General features: G+C 34.4%; 1 protein-coding gene across 1 annotated transcript; it reads right to left on the bottom strand.

The window, feature by feature from the left end:
- Nucleotides 1-6,245: 6,245 nt before the first annotated feature.
- Nucleotides 6,246-9,706, bottom strand: LOC18046157 (probable leucine-rich repeat receptor-like protein kinase At1g35710). Its single transcript, XM_006442589.2, has 2 exons — nt 6,652-9,706; nt 6,246-6,538 (listed from the first exon to the last, which is right to left on the bottom strand). The coding sequence occupies exons 1-2, from the start codon at nt 9,704-9,706 to the stop codon at nt 6,246-6,248; spliced, it is 3,348 nt and encodes a 1,115-aa protein (XP_006442652.2).
- Between the last annotated feature and the right edge of the window lie 1,793 nt (nt 9,707-11,499).

Here is an 11,499-nt window from a genome sequence, read left to right as displayed (position 1 = left end):
GAGGAAGATGTGAGCCACAGTCGCAACTACCTGTAAATATCCTTTCACTTTACTGTTATTTTATTTCACTATTGTTTTATTGTGTGCATTATTGTCTTTAAAAATTTTATTACTGTTTGCTTTTTCCTTTTTACTGTTTTCTTTTTGACTCGCGAGCCATGTGCTTCATGCGTTATTTGACACTAACATGTTACCTCATTCACAGCTGTGACCCACTATCACCAAGACTCTTAAATGTGATTTCTTTTGTCAAACACTCACAAATTGTTTTTGAGAAATATTCCAATGGCAGCTACTCCCAATAGACAATTCAAGAACATTTGTGTGCTTTCTGGATTTACCTATGGCAAACATAAAGAGTTCGTTGAGGCAGCCATAGATCTTGGTCGAAGCATAGCAGCGAGAAATTTACATTTGGTGTATGGAGGAGGTAACCGAGGGTTATCAAAAATGGTCTCCGAAGCAGCTTTTATCAGAGGAAGTCAAGTGTTAGGCATCATCCCAAGAGTCCTAAAACCATTGGGCAGTTCGCCTGACTCATCAACTGGAGAAGAGTTAGTCGTCTCAGGTATGCAAGAAAGAATAACTGAAATGCTTAATCATGCTGATGCTTTTGTTTTCCTTCCAGGAGATCTTGCAACACTAGAGGCACTTATGACACTAGCATCTTGGGCCCATCTGCACATCCACCAGAAACCCATCGGTTTGTTAAATGTCAATAACTTTTATGATGGCTTTATCGCATTTCTTAACCATGCAATAAAAAACTATTTCATTCCCTCTAATGCGAAAAAACTCTTTATTTGTGCTCACACTGCTAATGAGCTACTTGATATGTTACAAGCTTATCGACCGGAGCCAGACCCCTGGACCTTTGTGTTGGAGCGTCCAAATAATGATGGTAACAGTAGCCGCAGTAAGAAGTACAAATTAGATTTAACTCTCCGCCTGTAAATATTTTCTTCTGTGTTGCACCACCCAGGTGATGTCTTCTAAACTCTACTTCTTTCATTTCAAACATTGAGGACAATGTTTCGTTCTGGTTGGGGGGAGGGAATAGTCGACAATTGTGGAATTTTGGTTAAGTTTTTACTAATTTTTTGTTGTAGAAACTAACTGTTGCTAACTTTTTGTGTTGAAGATGGCTGAATATGGAGTGTAGTTACTCTAGAAACGCATCTTCATTGTTTAAAAACAAATTCAAAAAAAAAAATTCAAAAAAAAAAAAAAATTTAATTTCAGACATTTTCTTTTTCTTTATTATGTGTTTATGTTTATTTTTCTTCTTTAATTTCTCCTCTATAAATATACATTTTCCAACTTTTGAGTCAAAGATGGCTGAATATGGAGTGTAGTGCCTCTAGAAACGCATCTTCTTAGTTAAAAAAAAAAAAAAAATTTCTAATAAATTTTTCTACATCATTTTCACATTCCTGCATACATATTTTTCTTTCATGTTTAGAATAGGTTGGGGGGTAGAATGTTGTTAAAAAAAAAAAAAAAAAAATATTTGTGTTATTTGTTTTAACATTGGATGACATGATTAATTTCAAATTTTATTATTTGTATTATCTTTGGTCTTAAGTGATGTTACGCTATGTTTGCTACTTTACATGTTGATGTCGGAGACAAATATGAGTTGCTTGAAGGAATGAACATGTCATAAATAAGTGCCAAGTGAGTTGTTGAGCCTATCATTTTCTTGGAGAGTAACCCTTTTGCCCATTCTCTATACAGCTTAGCAGTTTATTATTTTATACACGATCTCTACATTTCTTTTAAGTTAACCCTTTAAAAAAAATGGTAAAAAAAAAAAGAAAAAAAAAAGAAAAAAAAAGAATGTGTTGCTACATTTGGAGGCCCATCTAACTAGTAGATATGGAAAATTATTTAGAGCCCTAAAAGACGATGGAGAGGCCATCTTTGATCCGTTTGAGCCTTTCAAGCCATCCCTTTTATTTAATATCCATAGTTAACCCTTTTGAGCCTTTAAAAAAAAAAAAAACATTTTCTTTGTCAACTTATCATCTTGACCCACTCCGATTTGGAGTATTACCTGATATCTTATAAGTTCCATCACCTATGTATGTTTGAGAAAATGTAAATAATTATTTTGTTCAGTGAAGTTATGCCAAATAAAAGCAAAAAAAAAAAAAAAACAAAAACAAAAACAAAAGTTGTTGTTTCAAAAGAATAAAAATAGGTGAAATCCACCTTGCAACTTCCAAAAAAAAAAAAAAAAAAAAAAATTCTCTGCATTTTTCTCAAACATACACTTTGTTTTCCTTATTTTCCTTCTTTGTTAGCCATGTCCCTAGCCTACGTTTCGTCCTAATAAAAGTCCTTCTTGATTTTAGGAAACTATAGTTTGAAGTAGAAGCTAGTTATATGGGCTAAAAAGATGTAGTGATGCATAATTAAAAAAAAAAAAAAGATAAATAAAGTGGGTTGACTAACATTTTATTTGACTTGAGATCGTATTATTTCTAAGCTGAGGGCATATTTATTTCATCTTGGTGAGAGCATGTGATATCACTTCTTTATTATTTTCTCTCTCAATTACCATTCATTGGAGTGACTATTTTTATTGGGATTAATTTATTTGTGAGAGTGTCACTACTTCCAGTGAGATTTTGGGGTTTGACATGTCATTCTTGAGAGTAGCTAAAACAAAGTCTACTGGGCTAATTCATGTGGATGGTTGATGTGGGTGTGATGTTGCTTTAGACTGGAGATAATGCTTATACTTTTATTTGATTGCTATCATTAATCTGATGGAATAAATACGAGTGTTTCTATTAAAACAAAAAAAAAAAAATTATTTTGAATTTGAATTTTGTTTTCGCTTTATTTGCTAGGGACTAGCAATAAGCTGGTTGGGGGGTGTGTTGAGTGTTAGAAAATGCATATTTATAAAGGAGAAAACCGTCATTTTACATTTCAAGTCTTACTAACAACCCTTACTTTTATGTATTTAACATTCTTATGATTTAATTACGTGTGTTTTATTTTAATTAAGTAATTTATGTATTTTAGGGGCATTATAGTCATTTCACAATAAAGGAGAGATCAGACGGCAAAACGGACATCACTTTTGAACTCAGGACGGTCGAAAACCTTAGGAGGAGCATAAAAGGAAAAATGGCACTATTCACATGTACGGTACTATTCACGTGTACGATACTGTATACGTTACTGTTCACGACACTGTTCACATAGACGGATGATGACGTGGCATTGACCGATGATGTGGCATTGACTGATGAGGTGTCACGATCCTGTTGGACTAAAATTCTTATGTACTGTTGATGGTGACGTGGCAGCATATCAGTGGACGAAAAATCTCGCGTACGGTGCATGCATCACACAGGATTATTTTCAACCAAACCGCGTTACTGTTCATCCGGGTCAAACCGTGTTACTGTTCATCCGCGTGGTCAAACCGTGGACTGTTGACTGATGACGTGGCGCAATCCTGAGCGTCCAAACTATTTTTAATCCGATGGCCATGATTTACTCCATGTATCTATAAAAAGGGGGCCTCCCCCCCCTAATTTGATATCTCTGAATCCATTTTTGGGATCCATTTTCTGTAATTCCCTCTCCATCTTGTATTTTCTTCGTATTTTAATAAATTCCCATTTTGCCCCTAGTTCAACTATGAGTGGCTAATTTTCTTTCAAGCTTGGGTTGAAGGTGAAGTCTCAACATGTGTCATGGGCTTAATTTGGTAAATTTATTTTCTCTTCCCCTCTAATTTTTGTGGATGTTTTGACTTCTCGTCGACAAATAATAATAGTCTTGTCTAGATACCGCCTTGGTTACACCGGCCCTCTAGTACAAGGTTATTATTATTTGGCACGATAAGCCCTTAGCACCATATTGATTAGAGCGTGGTTCATGAGGTGTGGATTCCCCCCTCATGATTTAATTGGCATTAATACGGATTATTTAGCCCATGATGCATGTTGATACGGATCCAGATACCCAAGTACGTCAATTCAATAGAATTCTCTTCAATTTCTTCTCGCCATTGCAATTCCAATTTTAGAATTTATTCTCGCCATTTTAATTTAAGTTTTAGCATATACCAAATCATTTCCACCATAAATCCAACAACCCATTTACAAAATTAATTCTACACAATTAAAATCCACCTCCTCGTGGGATCGACACTCGTCACCATAGATCTATACTACAATAGATTCGTGCGCTTGCGAGTACATTAAAATTTGCACAACAATGACTCAGGTTCAATCTGCACTTGACGTGTGGGCGCCTTTATCACTACCAAAGCAACTAGCACGAGAAAATTTTTCTCTCAACAATGGAGAGAAAATTCTTTTTCTCTGATCTATATAAAGTGGCTTCACACTTCTCTTTTGAGAAAATAAGCCTTATATATCTCCCTTTAGTGAAAACCCTAGGCTCCAAATAATGCCCTAAATAAAACTCACGTTATTTTCTTTTTCAATAGGGGACCCACCTTGTAAAATAACATAAGGCCTCTTATACAAAAGCTAATTAAATGGAGCCTCCCACTAAATGATATATTTAGACTTTTGACCCAAATAGCTAGTTATCTTACTTATTAGTCCAGTAGTGGTGCAGTCAATTAAATGAGTTAACCCGGGGATCATTTGGGAACATACAATAGTGGCTACAATAATTAGGCCTATAATTAAACTAGCCCAATTATTTAATTCCAAATCTACTCCACTAAAAGATTGGAACTGACTTCCATAATTGTATGCTCGAATAATAATTCGTCCCAAGCCACATTGATTTCTTTACTGCACAATCCTTTGTACCACATTGTTAATTAAATTGATATCTCAACTGTCCAATCAATTTAATAACATCTTATTCCTTGATACTTACTGGTTTTCTCTAATGATCATTTTCAACATACTAAATATGTTGACACACTCTGGCCAGAAAATTCTATGATCAAGTGCCGAAAACCCATCAAGAGATGTGTTGTACAAATTCTATATTGTTAATCCATAACTCCAATACTCATAATTGCTCCCACCAAGATACCGGGTAATCTTGACCACAAGTATGTGTCGTGCCCATTGGTAACTCAAATGGAATAACAATTACAATCATGAAATCATAATTAACTCAAGATTAAGATTACAGTAAAATCAATGCCTATGAGATTTAATAAGTCTGACAGTTATTACAAAGTTAATTAAATCTCATATGTGATCCTATTCAATGTAGTCGCACTACATCAATAAATTCATACATGATTAAGACAAATCATTCAATGAATTTATTACAGTCTATACCTAAATAAAGTGCCCAACTTTATTTATCAACTGCGAACTAAATTTATTTAATCATAAGATAACTTGTATTTATGTCTTCTGTGAGTCCACATGGTGATCACATAAATACATATAATATGATTAAATGGACTTTAATACAAATATTAATGCAATTAAGTTATTTGAATAAAATACCTCATTTATTTTATTAATCAGAAAAATTATTTATTACAATTAAATAAACACATATGCTATTAAAAAGCATATTTTCCCAACAATTGCAAGTGCTAAGTTAACAGGCAAGGGGGGCATAATAGTGGGTTTTGTGGTTTAATAATGTATAGAGCATCTAGGATACGAAATTAAGACATTTAAGGTGTTTTGTTTTCTTAATTGTTATTTTCTTGTATTTCAGTTCTATTGCATGACTACAACAATCATGTTTTTCTTCATTTAGTATTTCTTTTATTTATTTTTTTTGTTATGCTTCCTAAGACTTTTTGTTAAGTTTCCCAATGTGTACCATCTAATGGCTAAGATAAGAACATTATCAGGCTATGTAGGACGTACAATAAAAATTGTGAAGACATGGTAACATATTTGCTAATATCATGTACTTGAAATTGTTTTGAAGAGAAGCTTTGCTTCTTGTAATGGAGCACCTCGTCATCCAGTTAACAGTATGTTGATGGGCTTTAGCTGAACTGAGAAGAGAAATTGAGGGTGCAAGTTTGAAAACAGGCAACGATTTTGGAGAGACATATCACAAACACTATTGGTTTATTAAACCTTAAGCCGTGTGAGGTGAGGAAAGATTTTATTCATAAAATGAAAAAGATACATCTAGTCAACAGGACTTACAAGCATTACCCCTTATGATATGGTAAAATCTAGAAAACAATTTCAAAGGACCAGACCAATTACTTGGAAAAATAAGCTATTTACAAGTCTGACTAAATTTTCAATTGACTAGATCTTCAACAATTGAGACACCTTCTGCATAGTTGGTCTAGATTCAGGACTCTCATCTAAGCATGAAATGGCAACTTCCACGATTGTTATCAATTTTTCTTGAACATTGCGCGATGGAGTTGGAAGCCGAGGGTCCAACATTTCATCTAGTGCTATGTTCAAGTTCAAAGATGAAGAGGAAATTGAGGAAATAAAATCTTCTGGATGCTTCCCCTTTGTCACTTCCAATGCCAACACTCCAAAGCTATACACGTCGCACTTTTCAGTAACTTTCATTGTGTATGCAAGTTCTAAAAGAGAAAAACAAAAAGAATAATTGTTATATTATTATTATTTTTACATGAAATCTAGTAAGCTAATATTAATTAGTATATTGTACACGCTTCAATAATAATTTACATACCTGGTGCAACATATCCATGTGTGCCCGCAAGTTCTGCCCAATTGGATGAGTCTGGCTTGAGAAACTTGGCAATTCCAAAATCTGAAACATGGGCTTCATTCTCGAAATCTAACAGCACATGTTTGCTTGATAGATCTCTATGAACAATTGGTGGGAAACAATCATTGTGCATGTAAGACAATGCATGAGCTATACCTTTTATCACATTCATTCTCTGTGTCCATTCCAAATCCTTTGCTGCTGCGTCATTGCTTAGGATCATGGCCAAGCTACCCATTTGAAGATATTCATAAACTATAAACGAGTGCCGGGCATGTGAACAAAAGCCATAAAACTTCACAATATTACGATGTCGTATCTCAGTCAAAGCCTTGACTTCATTCAAGAATTCTTGCTGAAATGTCATCTCACTTGGGAGTGGCGAATGAAATTTCTTGACCGCAACGATTTCTTCAGAACCTAGTTCAGCTTTGTAAACACTTCCTTGTCTACCCTTTCCAATGCAGTGCTTGTCATCAAAGTCATTTGTTGCTCTAATAATTTCTTCATACACGATTTTTCCTTCAAAAGTTAACATTGAAAGCAAACCCGAAGTATTTCTAGGGCTAGTCTGTTGTGATTGTGAGTTATTCTTCCTTTGTTGAAACTTAAAGAACAGTCCAATCAAAGAAATTAAAAGAGCAACAATCCCTAAGAGAGGGAACAACACAACAATCCAGATCTTTCTCAAAGCTTGTTTATTTGACTTTAATGCTTTGCAAGATGGAAGTCCTTTGAAGTCTCCGCATAATCCTTTGTTCCCTTGTAATGCTTCTATTGGAGCATCTCTGAATGCTGTGCTGTTAGGAATTGGACCTCGTAACTCATTGTAGGATATGTCAATGCGTTGCAGGCCATGCATTTCATCAAAGCATCTTGGAATGAAACCAGAGAGGCTATTGTAGGAGAGATTCAGCTTCTCCAAGCTTTGCATAATGCAGATTTGAGACGGTATTGCTCTTTCAAGAATGTTATGACTCAGATCTAATTCTGAAAGATGAATTAAATCCCCCAATTTAATTGGAATTTCCCAACTGAACTGATTATTGCTTAAATTTAAGTAATGCAATTTGACCAAGTTGCCAAGACTTTCTGGGATTGAATTGCTTAATCTATTTGAAGACAAGTCAAGGTACTCGAGTTGAACGAGTAACCCGAGTTTTGGAGATAGTTGTCCAGAGAGCTGATTTTGAGCCAAAATGAGCTTGATAAAAAAACTAAGCTTACTAAGTTCTGTTGGAATCTCGCCAACAATATGATTAGATGACAGATCAAGAACTTTTAACTGAGATGAGTACCCAATTTCAGGAGGTATATTGCCAGTAATGTTATTTATAGAAAAATCTAAAGTGCCTAACTTTGGACATCTTCCCCAGTGAGATGAGATTTCACCATAAAAGTAATTGTGGCTGAGATCTATGAAAGTTAAGTTTGGATAAATACCAAAAGATTCAGATATATTTCCAGTGAGATGGTTTTCATTGAGACGTACTCTTACAAGGCTTGTCAAATTTCGCAAATTGGGAATTGGACCTTGAAATTGGTTATTACCTAAAAATAGCATAGTCAACTTCACAAGTTTTTGATATTCTTCAGGGATGGCACCAGAAAGTGAATTCTTATACAAATTCAAGTAAGCCAAGTTGGTCAAGTTACTCAAAGAAATATGGAGTGAGCCACTGAGTTTATTGAACCCTAAATCTAGAACGGAAAGAGACTTCAGGTTTCCTAATTCACTTGGAATTGAACCAGAAAGTGAATTGTTATTAATATACAAGGTAACCAAGTTGGTTAAGTTACCCAAAGAATGAGGAATCGAGCCAATGAGTTTATTGTAGGCCAATTCTAGATCGGAAAGAGACTTCAGGTTTCCTAATTCATTTGGAATTGAACCAAAAAGTGAATTGCTATAAAGATACAACATAGCTAAGTTGCTCAAATTGCCTAAAGATTGAGGGATTGAGCCACTGAGTTTATTACTGCTCAATGCTAGATTAGAAAGAAACTTCAAGTTTCCTATTTCACTTGGAATTAAGCCAGAAAGTGAATTGTTATGAATATACAAGGTAACCAAGTTGGTTAAGTTACCCAAAGAATGAGGAATCGATCCACTGAGTTTATTGTTGCCCAATTCTAGATCGGAAAGAGACTTCAAATTTCCTATTTCACTTGGAATTAAGCTAGAAAGTGAATTGTTATAAAGATACAGCATAGCTAAGTTGCTCAAATTGCCCAAAGATTGAGGGATTGAGCCACTGAGTTTATTACTACTCAATGCTAGATTAGAAAGAAACTTCAAGTTTCCTATTTCACTTGGAATTAAGCCAGAAAGTGAATTGTTATGAATATACAAGGTAACCAAGTTGGTTAAGTTACCCAAAGAATGAGGAATCGATCCACTGAGTTTATTATTGCCCAATTCTAGATCGGAAAGAGACTTCAAGTTTCCTATTTCACTTGGAATTAAGCCAGAAAGTGAATTGTTATAAATATACAAGGTAACCAAGTTGGTTAAGTTACCCAAAGACTGCGGGATTAAATCTTCTAAATAATTTGAGTGCAAAGAAAGGTTGTTTAGAGAACTTAATCTACTTACTTCATGAGGAATTGAGCCACTTAGCTGATTCTCGAACAAGTGAAGGGTCTTGAGATAACTTAGGTGGCCAATTTGTGGCGGTATGTCACCAGAAAACGAATTGGATGATAAACTAAGATACTTGAGTTTTGAAATGTTACTAATTTGAGGCGGGATGTTTCCAAAGAGTTGATTGCATTGAAGATCAAGATATGTGAGATGAAGAAACGATGAGAATGAGAAATCATGAAGCGTACCTTTTAAACCTATACTTGTGAGGTTAATACTATTGACTCTTCCACCATGGTTGCAATGAATTCCAACCCAAGCACACGAGCCTGTTTTGGTGACATTGTTAAGAGTCCATGAAGATAGGGGAGATCCATTATTATGATTTCGAAGGCTAGTTTTCCATCTGAGAAGTGCACGGGCTTCTTCCATATAATAAGAAGAAACAATCAGTGGAAAATTTAAAACACAAAATAGGATAAAAAAAGCCAGTGAGAAAATTACTAAATCATTTCTCAAGTTTGGTAACACCATTGCGTAGTGGGAGATCAACTAAGACTCGATAATTATAGAAAGAGTAAAGAACAACTGCAGATGAGAACAACAAGAATTAAAAATTAGCTAGACAAGGCAAATAGAAATACACATCTAGGAATGATGGATGTACATAGAAACACACTGAAATGCAAATTTATAGCAGCTATATATATATATATATTCAAAGAGAAAATGAGGTAATAGAATCAATGAGGTGAGGAAACAAGTCAATGTGTCAACCTCTCTAAACTAGACTAGCTGTTGTTAGGGAAAAAATTGGTTTTCATTAATTTTGTTAGTTATCTATCAATTGAGGCCTTATTAACGCTTTGTGTGTGTGTGTGTGTGTGTGTGTATGTCAGTTTCCTAATATGAGATTTTAAAGTACGGAAAAGTTCAGAAAAGCTTTAAGACCTCACCGTTTTAAAACTTTTCCGAACTTTCCCATACTTTAAACACTTAAATTAAACAATTTTTGTGTAATTTATGGAGACGAACATTTCTATCCAATCTACCAAGATGTCATCTAAAAAACCAATGCACAAGGTTTGATGAAGAAATTAAATACCGGTTATGTAGCTTAAATTAATTCTATGGTAACAAGTGAGTGACATGTTAAAGAAAAAAAATTGAGTACTGCTACGCATTCTTAAGTTTTTATTCTGAAAAATTATCTCAAATAATGTAGCATTTATCAATTGGCTAATGAGATTATACAATTAATTTACTCAGTTTTTATAAAGAATTATCATCTACTTAAAGAATCTATATATTTATATAAAGTTGGGACTACAAGAGGTGATGTGGCATCATCATTTCTCATCTTTGTATATTCTCTATTATCTAATAAATAGAGAAATTTTCTTTCAAATTTGGCTTTTTATCTTCGCATAATTAATTTGACTGTTATTACACAATTAATATGTAACAGCTCATCAAAAGACTCACTATCTTCTCTAATTGAAACCTTCTTAATCATAAATTAAGCAGTAATTTATAAACATTTTTAATCACTCTTCTCCTCTGCGTCACCTTAATTTATAAATAGCAACAAAAAATATGATATCCCACGTGAACATAAACACAACATAAAATAACAAAAAATAGCAATGGCTCCAAAACATGTGTTTTTCATTTTGGCCCTCACTTGCCTGATCATGGCAAATATTGCAAATGCAACTAGCAGGAATGATTGCCTTAACAACAATATGAAACTAGGCTACGATCTTGCAACAAGACTCGAAGCTAGCGGAGGCCTAACGGAATGCTGGAACGTGTTAATGGAGCCGCCGAAATCATGTTCAAATGAGATTGTTATATTCTTCCTTTCCTTAATAGCCAGGCTGATATTGGCCTTGACTGTTGCCGCGCTATTGATATATCATCCATAATTGTTGCCCTGCAATGCTCATCTCTCTTGGATTCACTGCCGAATAAGGGAACATACTGAGAGGCTACTGTGATGCATTTTCTGCTCCTTCTTCAGGTGGCCTCGCGGTGATATTATCAGCCTCAGGTTTCCAAGGTTTTGGCTTAGACAAGGTGCATCTATGGCACTTCTATTTCCATGGTGTTAATTTAGCTAATGTAATTTTAAATAATTAAAAAAGTCTTTTTTATTTTAGCTTTGCTTTATTTTTTTTCATTTTTTTTGGAAGTCTTTCCTCTTAATCGAATAGAATAAATCG

This window comes from Citrus clementina, unplaced genomic scaffold, assembly GCF_000493195.1.
Source record: "Citrus clementina cultivar Clemenules unplaced genomic scaffold, Citrus_clementina_v1.0 scaffold_3, whole genome shotgun sequence".
NCBI lineage: Eukaryota > Viridiplantae > Streptophyta > Magnoliopsida > Sapindales > Rutaceae > Citrus > Citrus x clementina.
Note: the sequence above shows the minus strand (reverse complement) of the source record. Positions and strands in the feature narration are given on the sequence as shown.